Here is an 18842-nt window from a genome sequence, read left to right on the forward strand (position 1 = left end):
GAAGAGTTCCTGGCCATCCTCTGTGTGACAACCTTTCAAGTATTTGAAGACTGCTATAATGTCTTCCCTTAGCCTTCTCAAGGCTAAACATGCCCAGTTCTTTGAGTCTCACCTCATATGGCTTTGTTTTCAGGCCCAATTATCTGCATTGCCCTCCTCTGAACACATTCCAGCTTGTCTACATCACTTGTATTTATTTTATTTTATTTATTTATTTATTTATGTATTACACTTATATACCATCCCCATAGCCAGAGCTCTCTGAGCGGTTTACAGAAATTCTAAAATTGAGATAAAAACAAGTATACAAAATTTAAAATTTAAAAACACAGAACATACACACATAAAGCATTAAAAACTGTTAAAAAAAACTAAACATGTGGGTGATTGATGTGCTGCCATATGCCTGGGCAAAGAGGAAAGTCTTAACCTGGCGCCGGAAAGATAGCAGCGTTGGTGCCAGGCGAGCCTTGTCAGGGAGATCGTTCCATAGTCTGGGGGCCACCACCAAAAAGGCCCTGTCCCTCATTGCCACACTCTGAGCCTCTCTCGGAGTAGGCACCCGGAGGAGGACCTTAGGTGTTCAACGTAGTGACCAGGTATATTCACGTCAGGAGAGGCGTTCCATCAGGTATTGTGGTCCCAAGCCGTGTAAGGCTTTATAGGTCAAAACCAGCACCTTGAATTGGGCTTGGAAGCGGACCAGAGCAGGTGTTATATGGTCGAACCTTCTGGTTCCCGAAATCAATCTGGCCGCTGCATTTTGCACAAGCTGCAGCTTCCGAACCGTCTTCAAAGGCAGCCCTACGTAGAGCGCATTGCAGTAATCTAACTTGGAGGTTACCAGAGCATGGACAACTGAAGCCAGGTTATCCCTGTCCAGATAGGGGCGTAGCTGGGCCACCAACTGGAGCTTGTAGTATTGCTAAGCCAAGAATCCCCCTAACTGGGCATTTGGTTTCTTTTTCCTAGGTGTAGAACTTGGCATTTATCCCTGTTGTTGTACTGCAACTCCAGTCAGCATAGCCAATGGTGAGGGATACTGGGATTTGTAGTCCAACAACATCTCAAGGGCTAGAGTTGCCTGCTCCTTAACTAGATAACTAACAGTGGCTTGGAACTCCCATTTTGGTTGCAGCAGAGAAAACATAAAAATAAAAACCACTAACAAGAAAAATTGGCATGCCAGGTCAACGTTTATTTTTACACAGAAGCACAACATAAGCACATTGTGGTATTAAAAGTAATATTCTCTTTTTATAGTGTCTCCTTATTTTGGTGGTTTGGGAAGAATGAAAGAAGTTCTGGATTGACAGTCAACATCGCTATATAATGTAAAGAAAAATAAAATAACCACAAGACATGCTTTGGAAGATCTTTTGTATTTATGTTCTTTTTCTTTATACCGCCTACTAAAACTGTACGACTATACACACTTTTTGCAGCTAATGGGATTTACTTCTGAGGAGGCATGTATAGAATTGCTCTCTTGGTCTTCTCCTGGTGCCCGTCTTCGTGTAGCATCCTGACCTGCGCTACAACCCTATACGCGTTTGCCTGGACGAAAGCCTCACTGAACTCAATGGAACTTACTTCAGAGTAGACACGTACGATTCCTCTTGTGAGTTCTGCAAACTGCGGTCAAACGCAGGCAGGGCGGGGCAACCTCGTTGGCTTTTTCCCCGCCCTCCGTCATCGAAGTGGCGTGGCTCGATTATATCGCCCTGCCGATGGTTCGACAGTCTCTTCCCTCAGGTTACGCTGCGGCTCCGTCGTGAAGTATTTCATCGTCGGCTCGATTGGTTTAGGCTGCTCTCCTGCAGGCTTTAAGGAAAAGAGGGGGCGAGGGCGTTTCTTGTTTTCTTCCCCCGCCTCTTTCTCCATCGACGAAGAGGAGAATCGATTGGTCTCCCTGGGTTTCCATTTTACGGGAACAAACAGAACGTGAAAAGAAAGAGGTAACGAGCCTGGCATCTCTGTCTCTCTCCCTCCTCTCCGTCTTCTGGGCCCCCACAATGGAGCCCCCTCTCTTCCTCTGCTCTTCTCCTTCTTCCCCCTCCTTTTGTTAGAAACGTCCCCCGGCCCTGCTGTTGTTTCGAGGCCGCAGAACAGCCTCTCGCTTTATCCCCGCCTTAAGAAGCGCTGTTCCTTAATGAGGACTAGCCACTAGCGTCCCCAATCTCAAATCAGCCTACCGCCGGTCGGGGCCCCTCAGCGCCTCCCTCTCCCTCTCCCTCTCTCTCTCTCTCTCACACACACACACACACGGGCCCACCGCGTCCGCAGTCTTCCGGGAAAGGCTTTTACTCGAGCTCTCGCCTACGTCGTCTTTCGGCCTGGCCAAAACTAGAACAGAAAGAGCCCCCTGCAGTGAGTGAGCCCCTTTGTTTTCAGAGGGGCTTACTTCCAGGTTAGGGGATGTCGGTTTGCAGCCTAGGCCTCCCTTGTTTTCTGGGCGTGTTGACTCACAATACAAGTGGAGCTAGTGACCTCCCTAGGGAAGCAGGCCAATGCCGAGCATGTTTACGCCGAAGTAAGTTTGCTACCAAGTAACGTGCCTAGGAGGGCCGTAGTTTGGGGGTGGGGTGGGTGTTTGGGTTGATCGGGTGCTTGGAGTCAAGAGAGGGGAAGGGGACAGCTGTGAGGAAAAAATGCTTCCTGCGCGCTCCCCGGGTCGCGTTACAGCTTCAGGACCAAAATCCCGTACGTACTACGCACCTACTACAAGTGCAGGCGGCCTCTGGCCAGCCTAAGTAGTATGGGGCTCTTTTTGCTGTCTTAATTTGCAAGAGATACCCCACAAACATACATACACACACCTTTTAACAAATCCTAATACAGGTTAGAATCCTGACTTCATTTGCTAGGTACATTGCAGCACTTTGAGTGGCAAGAGAGAGACATGCCACCACCTTTTATATTCATTGATTTTATTTATTACGTTTTTTTGCTGTCCAATGGCCAAAGCTCCCTGGATGTTGTTTTTTAATAACGATTTCGATTTCCAGCGTTAGTCTGTTCCAACAAAAGCATCAAAGAGGCTTCTGGCACTTTAAAGCAGGGATGGGCTCCAGATGATTTGGCCTATAAGTCCCATCCGCCCTAGCCAGAATAGCCAAAGGTAAGGGAAGATGGGATTTGTAAGTCAAAACATCTGGAAAGTCACAAGTTGCATCACTCTTCCTTATAGACTCAGGTTGCAATCCTATGCATATTTAGACAGAATGCGCTACAGCTCACAGCATTCCCCAGTTTGCTGGGAGTTGTAGAACTTTTTTCTTCTGAACATTCTTAGAGTGAGCCTTAACAAATTTATTAAGGCATAACCTTTCATGGACAAGAGTCCACTTCATCACACACACAAAAGCTGAACATTGTGAATAGAATTAAAAGGAATAAAGGCTCTCTTATCTGGGAATAAGCACTATTAAATATAAAAAGATTTGCTTCTGAGTAAACATGTATAGAACTCTGCTGCATGGTCCACATTAGATGATCTTGACTGTTTGGCCATAACATTCTTTTTTTAAACTGTTGCTATTGTTAAGGTATTTTATTAGTCTCTGTAAAATGACCAAATAAAAGAGATGACTAATATAATAGAAGAAAGGAGAACAACAATTAAAATAATATAAGTAGGCTGATAAAGAAAGAATGGGAAAGCAGAAAAGTTGAATAGAGAAGCAGCTGGGAGGTGAGAAGAAACTGGGATACAAGAGAGAGATAAAGTGACATTTATGGTTTCATTAAGTGAAGCTTCTCCCATTTGTCCCTATTAAACTATCCTGGTCCCCTTCCTCAGTAATTATTCTCATTACTGAAGTTCTCAAATCTGAAATTTGGAAGTTTTGGGCAATTTTTTAAGTATGCCAACATTAAAAAGAAGTGTAGAAAAGAAGTATGTTTCCATTTGTAGTGGTTTCAAGGTAATGTTTCAAAAGTAGTGTGTGTTAATGTTTCAGAACCACATTCGTTTCTGAATATAATGCTGGGGATTTTACATTAATTTTAAGTTCCAACAGACAGTACTCAGGCCTATGACAATGCTCTGGCAGTATAAAGATAGATCTCTAATTGGTCAAGTCGTAAAAATTTACATATAGGTGGCTTTTCTTTTCTTTTTATTTATTCTGAACCTGCTTTAGGTTTTTGTTGGGGTTTTATAAGTTTTCTCTGCAGTCTGCAAGGCTAGAAGTGTATACGTTTAACTGGATGCAAAGGCTAGGTAGGATCTATTCATGCCGTCATTTGAGGTCAGAATATTGGCATATTCTGTTAGCCTTCTTTTGGATTAAAATAATTTTGTGTCACCTCCCTTCATGCGCTTCATGCCTCTCTATTATGGTTTGTGTTGTGCAGGTTCTAACAGTCATTTAAGGAGGTTCTCACCAGAGAAGAATTGGGCATTTGTTCGTGCACAGTAAACATTTGCTTGACAATGCAGCATGACTTGGACCCTTAAGTTGCATCTCAGGCCCAGCGTGTTACATAACCAGCCACTCTGATATGTGTGTGCCTCTGTTTCAGAGAGAATCTTTCTTTAAACGAAGACACCTATGGAAATGGCCAGTGTAAGTAACATAGATATTTTTGTACTTTTACGAGTACCGTACCGATAAACATGCCTCTTTATAAGTATTTTTATTTCCACTTTTGTGTTGTGAATTCAGTAACTTACGTGACATATGAAGAGTGCTTTATGTAGATCCGTTAGTGGCAAGCCTGTGAATGCAGAAATGAAAACACTTAGACTGGAGTATGTATGTTCTAATATTTTATGATGTGCTAGGTACTGTTTAACTGAAATGAACCTGTTAGAGAGATGTGCAGCTTCTTAACGTGCAATGCTGTGTGTAGCAATCTGCTTCACTACTGAAATAACTAAACATTGAGTGGTCATCCACTGAAAAACGTTAGCCAGTGGATATTTTCACTGTTTTGTAAATACCTAAAGCACTCCTTTTGTTTTTAGTAGGGCTACTTACACAGAGACGACTTTGGAAGAGTCAGGGGAAAGCAGGCATTGTAAAGATGTAGCATTAGATCCAAATGGCTGCTTGTGCAGATAGAAAGGTTCCTGGGGCCGGGGGCGGGGGGGGGGGAGTTTTGACAGCCCCTTCCACCAGCCCTATTCACATCCTTTGCCATTCCTGACTTTGCTTTTGGAAGTACTCAGGAAGCCACAACATGAGGGTGAGCAAGCCATGTTGTTTTAGAGAAATGCTGCTCACATCGTTTAGCTTCACCCCATACATTGTAAAGGTTTCATTCTTACAGACTGGTGCAGCCCATTCTGATGCATTTGTACTGCAGTAAATGAAGTACCCTTAAAGGTTTTCTTCTGCAGAGGATGGTTGTCTTCTGAGCTTTTAACAATTTTGTGATCATTTTGTAATAAGTTTTGAGAGGTTAGAGGAAGTTCAAATTGTAAGATAAGTTCTTGAGCACAGTGTCAATCAAATAATCGGTAGTGAAGTAGCTAATGTTGGCATTTGTCATCTTTAGGCTTCAGAATAAAACTTCACTGTAATTATATCACACATCTGATCCCTATTGATTCAGGCTGTTTTCAGATTCAGGGGAAAAAAACTTGGTGTTTTTTTCATTTTGGTTTGTGTTTTAAGATTTTTCTGGTTTTGTTGTGATGAGACTTTTAAGCTTAGGCATCTGTACATTACAGCTGCAAAGTATAACCAGCTTACCCTAAAGTGGTTTGCCAGCTATGTAATTGGAAATGTGGTATCTCCAGATAAACTAGTGACACTTGTCGTCTTTTTGCTTAATTAACCTTGAACTGGGGCACATACCTTTTTTATAATATATACATGAGCACCAGACATTTGAACACATTCCATATAATGGTTTTTGCTTTTTCCCTAGATAGAAAGTGTTACTTAGTTATACCAGGGATGTTTTCTACTACAACTCCTATAATCCCTGATCATTGGTCATGGCCACTGGCTGGGGCTGATGGGAGTTGTAGTCCAAAAAAACCTCTGGAAGGTTTCAGGTTACCTATCCCTGAGTTAGATAGAGGCAGCATTTTAACCATATATTAAATACTGTGCAAATTTCCCCCAGCTAAAATGAGGCTAAAAATTGACATTTCAAAGACAATGTATTAAATTGCTAAAATAGAAAACGTGTACAAAATGCAGCTAATGGATCCCCCCCTCCCCATGGAATGAGGCGCTGTGTACTAAGTCGTCATTTTAATGTACAACCTGTGCTACATTCAGTTCTCTTTGTGTCCTCTTTAGGTACTTTGTAACAGAGCTAGACTGGTGACGTACCTGCCAGGATTTTATTCTTTGGTTAAAAGGGTTGTAATTCCCAAGACTTTTTCCACAGCAGGATCCTCTGGCTCAGATGAGCCTTCTGTTGCTGCTGAACCTCCTGACATATGTAAGGAAAATTCAAAGAATTTATTTCACATTAATTAACATCTAAAAAATCATCTCTCTGGGGGGGAAATTCATGCCTACTTTAAAATTCATCCGTATTTTATGGTACATATAAGCCAATTCTTGGAACTAAGTATCAGTGAGAGCAATGTGACCTACTTCCTCAGTTTTTCACTTGAACTTTAGTGTCTGGTATAATGCAGCAGTATGTAAAAAAAGTGTTTGTCTTTCACAACTGAAAACAATTATGTATATGTTTTTAGATGACATAAACCTAACTTTTGGCAGGTCCAAGAACTGTGTGGCCAGATGAAGTAATGGGACCTTTTGGTCCCCAAGACCAAAGATTTCAACTACCGGGTAACATAGGCTTTGATTGTCACCTAAATGGTGCAACGTTTCAGAAGACCATACAAGTTCATAAAAAATTACCTGACATATTAGTGGAGCCGTTGGCAAGTGAAAGGCATGAATTTGTGATGGCTCAGTACGTCAATGAATTCCAGGTAAGAACCCAAGTGTCAGTGCCAGGTGGACTCATGGGAACTTTTGTCTGGAAAGAGGGTTCTCCACTCTGCAAGGATAAAACTACTGTGTGGCATGATAAGGCCTAGCTGCTGCTGTGCCATAAACCTCAATATACCTACCAGACCCCAAATCAGTTATCAAGACCAGATACAAATCTGGGAGTGCAGACTTGGAGGCAAGAAGTTCTACTGTGTGGACTACACAAGGTCACAAGGCTAGTTTCAAATAATGTTGTACTTCTCCAGTACGTATCACTACAATTTTAGATATCTCTGGCAGGTTAGAGTGAGCTAAATATTTATCCTCTGAAGTCATGAAAATGGTAGCAATTTTGGAATAGCATAGAGCAACACCAGTCAATCTGAAACTCAGAAATGATGGTGTTTTCGGAATGGCTTCGTTCACAGTGCTGAGAGAGCTTTAAAATAAACTGTGACAATTTCATTGCTTGGTTCTTATCTTGGGAAAAGGTTGAGTCACAGCTAACACATTATATAATAATGTAGGTCAATAACAAAGTATTCCATCCCCCTATTTCATCTTTATGGTTTATGGACCTCCTCAGCCTTCAGGTGCGTGCCTTGACTATCAAGCCAATAATATTTTACACGTTAGTATTTGGAACTCTTGCAGCAGCATCCTATGCATGTCTACTAAGAAGCAAGTCCTCCTGAATTCAGTGGGATTTATTTCCAAGTAAGTGTGTGTAGGGTTGCAGCCTTAATCTGAATCCCACCCCAAAATAAGTAAAGGGGTTATGCGATATCTTGCTAGCCTTGCCTATTAACCCCAGAGCACATTACCAAATGCATAGTCAAGTCTGGCTGTTACAACTACATTGCATGATGCAGTGATGTCCCGAAGCATTTCATACAGGGCTGCTGTTAAGGAAGGGCATAGGATTCTGTTTCCCTTTTCCCATATCTTTGATTATTTACAAAGAATACTTACGTTGGAGGCCAGTTTGAGATTTGACACACACATTGATTCACAATAGTCATTTTCAAACTTTCTACCTTCAGAAAACACTTGACCTGTTGACTTGGGCATATCATGAAGGATTCTGTGGTATTATCTAGGGTTCACAGTCAGTTCATGTGTGATTCTGGCCTAGTCTGTTGGCCTTCACTGTAGCTCTATATGAACTATGTGGCACGTTAGAATACACCAAACACACTCCTTTATCTACACATTGCAGAGAAAGGTCTGCATGGTAGACAAGCTGGTTTTGAAAAATGTGTCTGTTATTACTCTTCAGGTGTCTGAGGGACACCTGATAAGCTTCTGAGGAATGCCAGGGTTGCCAGGAACACAGTTTGAAAACCAATATTAAACAATTAAATTCACCTTTGTCCTGATTATGTCCAGGGGACAAATCCTTCTTGGGCTTTTTTGAAAAATTGTGCCCATTTTTCATGTGTCTTAAGCATTGTTATACTTATAGTGAGATGAAGTAATTACTCCAGAACTGAACCTTTCTAGGTAGCCTGCCCCTCCTGAATTTCAGAATTAGCACACCTCTACTCATGCCTGGCTACAAACAGGCTGTCATGATATTGTCATGATGGTACCTTGCAACTCCTCATGAATAGAGTTGTACTTCAACTGGTCAGAAGTTGAAAGATACATCCTTTTGCTAAGCCTTAGAATTTTAGAAATGGGCACACCATTCTGTACCTACTCCACCACTGTTGCTATTGTATATTTCAGTAAATCCGCAAATTAACTATTTTTATTTCTTCAGAGCAGTGATGTTCCTCATAAACAACAAGAAGTTAGTAATGCCAAGACCTACTTTGAAACGGCAAGGGTAGAATGTGCAATACAAGCATGCCCGGAACTGTTGCGCAAAGGTATGGTGTGTTTCCCCCACCCTGCCCTCTGGTCCCATTTTCACAATTTTAACTAAGCAACCATAACTGAAATTGCATAGAAAGTACTTTGGATTTTTTGATTGGGCTTCACAGTATTTTGATTAGTTTTCTTTTAAATTAATTAACTTTTTTGTCTTCATTTTTTTAAAAAAAATATATTTTTTTTTTACATGAGTAAAAAGTTAATCTTAGCAGTCTGGCAATATTCCTTTCAGGAGTATATACATCTCCACTTTTTAAGACTCCTTTTTATAAATTGGGCTGGTAGAGGAGAGCAAAACAGCTGTAGAACCTATCAGAAGTTATTCCATTGATTTCTTCCTTTGCAGATTTCGAGACAATGTTTCCAGAAGTAACTTCCAATAATCTTACAGTACTGACAGTAACACAGAAAACGTTAAATGACATGACTGCATGGACTGAAGAGGTAGAAAATGAGCGCGATGTTCTGATAGAAAATGTAAGTCTCATTGGCTTATGATGAAAGAACATATGCTTTTCAAAGGAGATGAGACTTTTGTGAATAATTGCGCATGCATGTGTATGTGCACAATATAAACATACAAGGGCTGTTTGCAAGTAATGAGACCATATTGGTTTAAAAACTGATGGGTTGTCAGAGACATGCTAGTGTGCTGCCACCTGCACACATGCTTCTTCCACTCTAGCTCACAACCCACAATCACTTCCTTCATAGATTGTGCAGTGTGATGTGCGAACACAGACCTCCATATTGTTTAGGGCAGTGGTTCCCAAACTTTTTCAGGTAACTGCCCCCTTAGTTCCACAAACTCATGCCCAATGTCTCCTATAAAAATCATTATTCAGAATAGCTGTTTTCAGTAACCCAGTAAGGAAGACAATAACAATAAAATTCAAAACAGTAACAATTAATTGAGTATTTATTCAAAATCCGAAGCACCCGCCGCAGGCTTGCCAAGGGAGGGATGGGGAAAAAGAGCGAATGCCTCTGTTTTGCAGCTGGCGTGGTGGTGCACACCAAGCAGGGTATGTCTCTCTTCATTAGTGTTTTGGTGCTTTTGAAACATTTCAATTCACCGTTAAAAGGACTCTTAAACGGTATTAATACATGTGTGGATTCTTCTCCTATATGGCTTGGGACCAAACTACCTTCTCCCATAAAAATGTCCCTGGGTTTTAAGACCTTCTGGAGAGGCGCTTCTCGGAAAAGACCACCTCGAGTGCCCCCCTGCCGCCCCCTTGCCTCTTAACACCCCCCTATGCAATCTCACTGCCCCAAAGGAGGTGGTACCACCGACTTTGGGAACCACTGGTTTAGGGGCTAAACAATACAGTGGCTAACCCAGGGTTTGTTGCTGGGTTGTTTAGAAGTGCGGGTTCACACAGCACACGCAATCTACAAAGGAGTCAATTGTGGGTTGTGTGGTAAAGCAGAAGAGTTGGGCACACAGGAGGCAGTGCACATGCACATTCTCAGCAGCCCATCAATTTTAAAATCGATGGGTTGTTACGTGCGAACCAGGTCTCAAAGAGAGAAAGGGATTAGTATGGTGCTCATTCTGATACTAGCATCTTCTAAGAATATAGAGCCTGCTCCAAAAGGGGATGAGTATGCTTAAGATACTGTGACCCAGAGTTAACAAAGCTTGCTTAGAAATACTTTGAGCATGCATGGCTACCGCTTGGACATTGCATTTTAAACCCATCATGATTGTATGGTCTGCTTTGTGTTTAGTTTCCTGAATAAGGGTTTTGATCCCAAAGCCTGTTTATACTTGCTGTAAATAAATACTACGTTTAGCTTTGCCCAAGTGATAATATGAGGAATTACCACTAGAGGTCATCCTTCCTTAAATGTTGCTTTTTGCTTGGTAGTCAGTCACTGTGTTTTTAAGAAATTAGAAGTTGCACCCCAATAGACTAATGCTTACCACTGAGTATTCACCATACAAAGTTATTTTCTATGTTTTATTTACTTAAGCAGCTTTTAGTTAAAATAAGCTAGAAAACAGTTCCTTTGACTTGATTGAAATACTTTTGCAGGTGCAAATAGCCTTTATACAGTTTAAGATTATCTGGGGTGGAGGAGAATCTAGCGTTTAATTATCACCACGAAAACTGCATACAAAGTAAAACTCTATTTTAGTGTGTCTCCGTCTCTATGTTAGTCATGGTCTGTTGGTCTTTGGCATTGTAATCTGGTCTAATTATATCTTAATTGTCCTCCTCCTTCCTTATGCACCTTCCTGTCAGTTCTAATATATTAACTGTAAGGGTGCTGGGATGGTAGATGTAACCTCCTGGCCTAAAGGTTACTAACAGCAAATTCACAATAGAATGGACTGTTTGTTTGCATTGTAGGCAGTCTGAAATAAGTTAGTTCAAGGGAACTAACTTAGCATGAGATACTTGGGCTAAAGTAATGGGAGTTAGTTGCAGGCAAATGAAGGTGTTGCACTACTGAAGACTCACGTTGTTTTAATTAACATCAGTTTTGAGTGGCTGTTGAGAGATGATAAACTAAGATGAAAAGAATCAATACATAAGAAACGTTTATATATTGTTTACTGGTATTCCATTGTCTTAATTTAGAATTGAAATGGACAGATAATTAGACCTCTGAGCTTTAGATAAATTGTGGGGGGGATAGATCCACAATGAATATAAACTTGCTTTATTTACATTGAGATTCATAATCTGAATTATTTAGTCCCAGTGATATATGGTACAGTGTTTGGATCTCTGGATTATATGCTTTAAGGGGCAAAGTACAAAATGTATTAATTCCAAATAAATGAATGGATGCAGCAGTACTATATAATATACAGGTTAAGATAGTCCAAATTAAATTTGTAGTTTGGAAATTTGTTAATTGAATATTTGCATTTGGTTGGATTGTGGCAATTGTTAAGATAAGATTAAAACATTGCACCATGTGTTTATATGTGTATAACAGGATCTTTATATGTATTTAGTCTAAGTATTTCCAATCATAAAATCTTTTTATGCGTAATTACAGTATTGAGACAGAAGTATATTACCCCTCTACATTGAATTAACCATAGTTTCCTCTTCTGTTTAAACTGAAAAACTATGGGTAACCTTTCTGAATGTGGCCTAAATATTGTAAAGCTTGGGTACAAATTGGCATAATAATACATTTCAAATCAACCTCCTAGACCAGTCAGCTTTTGCAGCAGTTGATACTCCCTTGATTGGCTATTGTCTTCATATGTTTCTTTTACCACAGTGGGAAGGGTAGGTAGATGTGCGATACTTAGTAATTTCCATTACCGAAGAGACAAGCCATTGATGCATTAAAAAATTGCAGTTTGTCTCTTTGTCAGGAGGAGCTATTCCGGTTGAAATTAACAACAGAGACCTGGTTCGCACAATCACTGTAGCCCATCGTAGCTTTATTTAAGCTACAGTGAGTTGCGGCATCCACAGGTGCCAGGTTGCTGATTTACAGCCTCGAAATAGCTTCTCATATCATCTGAACCCAGTGAGGGTGTCTTGTTGGAGTGGTTAACAAAACACCCACAACCATTAAATAGGCCATGGCTTCTGGGTAGTTTATTAACCAGTTAACAAGCCATTCTCACCAGGTTTGGACATCACAAGAAGATGCGCCCAGCAATGGTGTTTAGGGCAATGAGCCAGCATGCAATCAGCATGTGTGGGGGTGGTTAACAAGTCACCTTGGCTTATTAATCATTCCTGTGTTGTGCAAACAGGGCCAGAGTTCCAGCTATATGCAAAGTTTTCTTCCACACCCGTATATATCCCCTTTAGATTCTGGCACTGTATTTAGCACCATATATTTAGGAGTTAACAGAATCTTTGCGCTCATCTGCTTTGAAAATAATTTATTTGGCATAGGTTTTGTTCTTCTTATTGTTATTGTGTACCAGAGAACTACAGCGTACTGTTATCAAGATATAGGTGTCTTGAGATTAGAAAATAAACTTTATGCAATATGAAAATGGACAAAAGTGTGGAAAATGGGTAAGGTGTAGATTTTTTTATTTTTGAAATGAGAGAGAAGTTAACAAGTATGACACTGCAGTCCACATGAGCAATCAAAGCAATTACATTATCCTAGTTGTACAAAACTATTAATCCTTTACTGACTAGCACAAAGAATTCCTTCTAAGCTTCATGTGACTGTAGTATCTCAATATAGGTTATTAATTTTAATCCTCTTAGTACTGTCATTCAGGTTTTTTTCAACCAGAAGTATGTTCAGTTACACATTAATTTTGTGCAAGGAAAAGCAATAGGCTTTATTACCTTAAACGTGTATCTTTATATTTTTCCCTCTTCTAGTTTATCAATGGTGCCAAGGAAATTTGCTATGCTTTGTCTGCTGAAGGCTACTGGGCGGATTTCATTGACCCAACTTCAGGATTGGCAGTAAGTATTTCTACCAAAGCATGGTAAGGAGAGGTGGATTGAGCACCATTAGTCTTTGTATGGATAATGAAGTATGGATTCTCTTGCTTGTTGTTTTCTGCTGGTTCTACCTGAAGTCATTTATACGCTCAAGGTGGTGCACATGTTGTACTCCATTTTCTTCCTATAACATCCATTTGAATGTTATAGGTTAGGCTGAGAGCATGGCAGACCCAGGACACTCTGCGACCTTCATGGCTGAGTGGGTATTTGAACCTGAATCTTCCTCATTCTAGTCTGACATTGCACTACATTGGTTTGTTCATTTCTTTTGAACCATTAAAAAATATATGTTCATTCAGACCATAATAGTGATTTGTTAGGAGTGGTTGATATTTTAGGGACTTCTCTGAGAGTTCTTCATTTCACAACCATATCAATATCATTTCTAACTTGTTAATCACTCTAGAGGGAGTTGCCCCATCAGACTCCACACAAAGGCACATACTGTATAGTGTCTAAATTATTTGAAAGTAGTCATATAAAACAACAACAATCTAGGACATTTTATATTCCTTTACTAAACATGTATGTGCTTTTTCTCCTGTTACTTTTACTCATGAATGTCGGTTGTGTTCATGTGGACACTTTGCTAGAATGTGTCATTGCAGTATTTACCAGGCTATTGACTCATAAAATCTATTGTTTCTTAGTGTAGGAATTAAGAATACATTTTGATGCTAATAGATACAAAACAGCGATGATCCTATGGGCAACATATTATTCTGTAGGGAACTTCTTGTTACCATGGAGAATGATGCATTATAGCTGCTCCTCTAGAAATGTTGGTACAAAACCAGCAATTGTACATTTTCTATTATAAGTGTAACATTAAAACCATTTAAGGTTGAACTTAAAACTAATTAGATCTGCTATGTTGAAGTATATTCAAGAATGTCATTATAAACACACCCCAGGTTTCTTTTTCTTTTTTTTCCCCTTTTCAGTTTTTTGGCCCTTACACTAACAATGCCCTTTTTGAAACGGATGAACGCTATCGCCATTTAGGATTCTCTGTGGAAGACCTTGGTTGCTGTAAAGTTATTCGTCATAATCTCTGGGGAACGCACGTGGTAGTAGGAAGCATTTTCACCAATGCTACTCCTGACAGTCCTATCATGAAGAAACTGCGTGGCAATTAACTACATCTTCTTACTTGGTCAATAAACACTGTTGGGACGTATCAAACCTTTGATTATACTGATTTATAGATAGTGAAAGTTTTGTTATTTATTTTCATCATCTTGGGATATGTAGTCTCTATACTTGATTTTTAAGGTAATACAAATTTTATTTGAGAGGTATGTATATGTAATGCGTTGGTTATTTTAAGGTATTACTTTCCCATACATTAAATAAAACGAAACCCCCACAGTCAGTCCTATTTTGGAATACAAATCCTCAACATTTTAATAGCATTTCCATTGGTGTGTTCCTCACCAAATATAATTTAACTTACAAAAGATTTTATAAATTGCAGATATGGCCATTTGATATAGATTGCAAATTATTTGAAAATTGAGCAGTGTTTTGTGTCTTCCGTTTTCATAATTTTGGGGGGAAAGGCATTTTAGGTAGCAATTGTCCTGTTCTACAGCTGGCTCTCATTAAATGAAAACAATCTCAACACTTCATTTATATCAGAACCAATATTGTCTTATTTCTGTTTTCCATGTTTTATTTGGAATGTGTTTCAAGGAAGAGTCTGTGCCTATTTCATGAAGAACATAAACACGCAATATTACCAGCTTGTCTTTTTTTAAAGGTCATATTCAGCTTTCCTTGCAACTACTATGGCTAAATATGTCTGACTTGAAACATGTTTCTAACAGGCCTCATCGATTTAATTATAGAAACACATGAGTAATTGCATCACACATTAGATTGCCACAACAAAATGAATTTAAAAAGTAGGCTGAAATCTTTACCCACTTAATTTGGATTAAGCCCAGTGAACTCAATGGGACCTACTTCTGAGTAGACAGGTATAATAATAATAAATATATATATTTCTTAACAGCCTCTCCCTTTGGATCGAGGCGGGGAACAACATTAGTACAAGAATCAACACATCTTAAAAATACTTGATTTCACATTCATCTTGTAGGCCTGTCAGAAAAGGCTAGTTTTCAAAGCTGTCTTAAAATCACAGAGAGAGTTAATTTTACGAATCTCCTCTGGCAGGCCATTCCACAATCTGGGGGCAACAGAAGAAAAGGTCCTCTGGGTAACAGATGCCATCCTAGTTTTGGCTGACTGAAGTAAGTTCTCCCCAGAGGACCTGAGTGTGCGGGACGGACAGTATAGGATTGTGGGGCGGACAGTATAGGTTTGCACTGGTAGAAAAACAACTTATATCAGTGTAAATCAAAACCAGTTTTACTCTTAATTTTATTGCTACTGATAGTAAAACATAAGATGATGTAATATTTTCTTTGCATTAGTAAACAAAATTTCTGAGGTGCTATTTATCTCATGGATTTGATTTTCCCACTTGTGGGCTATATCTTGAATACAGGTATAGAGTTAATTCTGTCAGTAGAAGGATTGTTTTGTTTTAATGCTTGCTTCTTCTTTTTTGGAATGTCTGTTGAGGCATTGCAGTAGGTCACTGATTTTTTTTGATTTTTTTTACCCTTTTGAGTGTACCTTTTTGAGTACTAAGTACTAAGTACCTTTTTGAGTACACTTTTGAGTGTACCCTTTTGAGTACTAAGATGTTAATGATCTTCAGACCAACACACCAGATTATGGTAAACTTCCCTAGCATCATGGATTTCTTTGGTTAACATTCCTTATCTGGGTGCCTGATGTTGTGCCAAAGTTGTCGAGTAAAGAGATAAGTGGATATTCAGTAGACTTCCATGAAGATCCATGATTATAGTGGTGGTGGTGGTGGTTAAAGATTCCTGTGTGGTCAGGTTTATGATTGGATTTTATATAGATTTGAATACATATACACACACAAAGTGCGTGTGTAATATATTTATATATCTATATATAGTGTGTGTGTGTGTATTTATATAATTTGTGCAATTTTTTCCTGTCATCTTTTTTACAGTGGTTAAAGGTGCTACATGTGCTCTCATTGTCTAAAACCTGTAACAGAATGAGATACTAGAATGGACTTTTCCTTACCAACCTAGAAATTTTCGATCGGAAAATGATATTAAAATGTTTTAATTGAATCTATGGATTGTACTACTTCAGGGTTACATCCACATAAGTGGAATTCCACTCACACAGTAGGTCTTTCCCATCTTCTCCTCCCCTGTGCTCCCCCAAAATATGCTCTGCAGGGTTCCCCAACCCTCCATAGCAGAGATGGAGCAGATGTTAGGGGAATCCGCTCTGTTGGTGGGTCCATTTCCTTCAGTGGACAGACATAATCTGATTTTTCCCTTAAGCTACAGGTGAGGAAATCACCTTTTGAGTGCTCCCTTGCCTCAAAATAAAAAACCTGCCAGCCAAGTATAAAGCAAGGGATTTGTATAGATTAAGCCTCTCTCTCTCAAGTTCTAGTTTTTAATGGCACCCAAAGTGGTGCAGTCTTCTGTTACTCATCTTGCTGCATGTGTCGATCAGGCTTATTTTTTTATTTTTTTGTTCCTAATCAGTTCTATTTAAATCCCATTCTAAATGTCTTATTTTGATGAGCTGCTGCATAAAGAGCAACTTCAATAAGTGGCCACCTTTTAGAGAGCAACCTAGCCTCCTAAGCTGTCACCTTACTCTGGTTTACTTGACTCTAAGCAGCACAGGAGTTTGTTCAGTTGAGCCTCTGGCTTTTCTTTCCCACTCTTAAAAAAGCCTGATTTGCGTAGAAAAGCTGTGACATGCAAGGGCTTCTCCCAGAGTGCGGAAGAAGAATCCTCAATGGAAGCTGTTGCTGGAGCGCAACCGGTTGGTGCAGAACAGAGCAGTTCCTGCACTCTGCTGTCCTGTGCAGGTTAAGAACAATTTGTTAGCTTGAAAAATAAACGATAAAATCTTCATGTTATGAACATTTGTTAAAACAAGGTTGCATTCACTTATCTTGAAATAGTGTCACAAGTGTTCTCAAAATGGAGATATAAACAACTGTACATTTAGGCATATTTTTATACTGTATAAAACCTCCCAACGATCAATGTGCATAGATACACATTATTATTGCTAATGTTTCATTCATAATTTATATAGTGAGTAAATAATACTGAAAGAAATATCCTAGATTTTTTCTGTAGGAGCCCAATGTCCTTGGTTCTTTTGAGGAATAAGCCAGGGGTTCAAAACTACATTAACATGGGTGTGATGTAGCTAGTTTAGCAGTGTTTTAACAGTGTACATTCTTTGTATTGTCAACATCTTTTTGTTTAATACAAGAGAAATGACTGAAAAATAAGTTGATTTTTAACTATTTTTAAAGAAGAACAAAGATATTTCTTGGTAATTCTTAATAAAATAAAAGTTTTTTCAAAAAAAAATGCTATTTTATGTTTTCCAAGCCAAGTGCTGGGGGTTTTATGGATTATTGGTTGCAAAGATGTTCAACAATGGATATTAAGCCACAGTTCAAACACTTCCTTGTTCCAGCAAGCTGCTATATATTGGCAAAAGAGCTGAGACAAAAAATTGCTTATTTACATTAGGAGTAAATCTGCTTAAGTTCATGTACTGTATTATTATTATTTATTTATATAGCACCATCAATGCACATGGTGCTGTACTGATGCTTCATTCAGTTGTAGTTCAAGTTTAGCGTGTGCACGCTCTTAGGAAGTTTTTGCTGCTCATTGTCGAATGCAAAAACATGACAATATGATGTCATAGCAAGTTAGCTATGCTACCTATTCTACTGGCTGGTGAATTTTTATTTACATTATATCCATATAATGCAATCAGGCTGTTAGTCATACTAGTAATGCTGGTATGGAAATGTCTGCTACAATTTACATCTGGTTGCTGGAGCACTTCCTTCATTGCTATCCATCTCTCTTCTGCTAGTGCCTGACTTACTTATATTGAACATGTGTAGATCATTCAGGAGTAATGGCTGATTTCCTGGAGGGAGCCTTGGGAAAATGATATCCCAGAACATCAAAGGCGTGCCCTGGGTGTTCTATCTTCCAAATGGAGGGGAGGGCCCCATCTCCAGGGTGCTCTAGGTGGTGCAGCAGGTTACCCTGGCTGCATTCTGTACTGATCCCATCACTACAGTGGAAAGACTAACCACATATGGTTGCACAGATGCTGGCAAAGTCCTCTCTTTCCTGGTGTAGTGTATACAGTGGCAGCCAGCAACACAGCACTAGTATGGGAGAGGATAAGCCAAGACCAGAAGACATTAGAGAGCCAGAGTAGAGAGGGAAAGGAGCATGCCATATTTGACCTCCTAAGCAGCTGATTTTTTTATTTTAGTTACTATAAACACATAGTAAAATTAACATTTTTAAAAAAATAAATTAAAGAATAAATAAAATCCAATACATCAACACAGGTCCAGAGTAGTTCCAAACGCCTGCTGGAACCAAATTTTTTTTTTGCCTGCCTCTGAAAGTGTAGCACAGAGGGAGCCAGCCTTGCCAGGGAGGAGTTCCAGAGCCTTGGAGCAGCCCCC

At 39.5% G+C, this 18842-nt stretch overlaps 1 protein-coding gene across 2 annotated transcripts; it reads left to right on the forward strand.

Moving 5' to 3' along the window:
* The first annotated feature begins 1877 nt into the window (after positions 1 to 1877).
* MMADHC (metabolism of cobalamin associated D) lies at positions 1878 to 14431 on the forward strand. Of its 2 annotated transcripts, none has more exons than XM_063116565.1 (8): positions 1878 to 1958; positions 4360 to 4571; positions 6261 to 6405; positions 6693 to 6910; positions 8677 to 8785; positions 9136 to 9266; positions 13118 to 13204; positions 14191 to 14431. In XM_063116565.1, the coding sequence occupies exons 2-8, from the start codon at positions 4557 to 4559 to the stop codon at positions 14383 to 14385; spliced, it is 900 nt and encodes a 299-aa protein (XP_062972635.1). In that variant the 5' UTR covers positions 1878 to 1958; positions 4360 to 4556; the 3' UTR covers positions 14386 to 14431. The 2 variants fall into 2 exon arrangements, with proteins under 2 accessions (XP_062972635.1, XP_062972636.1); XM_063116566.1 differs by having other exon boundaries at positions 1901 to 1958; positions 4528 to 4571.
* Positions 14432 to 18842: the final 4411 nt, after the last annotated feature.

The sequence above is a fragment of the Elgaria multicarinata genome, chromosome 2 (genome assembly GCF_023053635.1).
Source record: "Elgaria multicarinata webbii isolate HBS135686 ecotype San Diego chromosome 2, rElgMul1.1.pri, whole genome shotgun sequence".
Classification (NCBI taxonomy): Eukaryota; Metazoa; Chordata; class Lepidosauria; order Squamata; family Anguidae; genus Elgaria; species Elgaria multicarinata.

Excerpts from the sequence above, each read along its gene's own strand:
- MMADHC (XM_063116565.1), top strand. Across the intron at positions 8,786-9,135 it reads CCCGGAACTGTTGCGCAAAG|ATTTCGAGACAATGTTTCCA; the intron begins GTATGGTGTGTT and ends CTTCCTTTGCAG. Across the intron at positions 13,205-14,190 it reads ACCCAACTTCAGGATTGGCA|TTTTTTGGCCCTTACACTAA; the intron begins GTAAGTATTTCT and ends TCCCCTTTTCAG.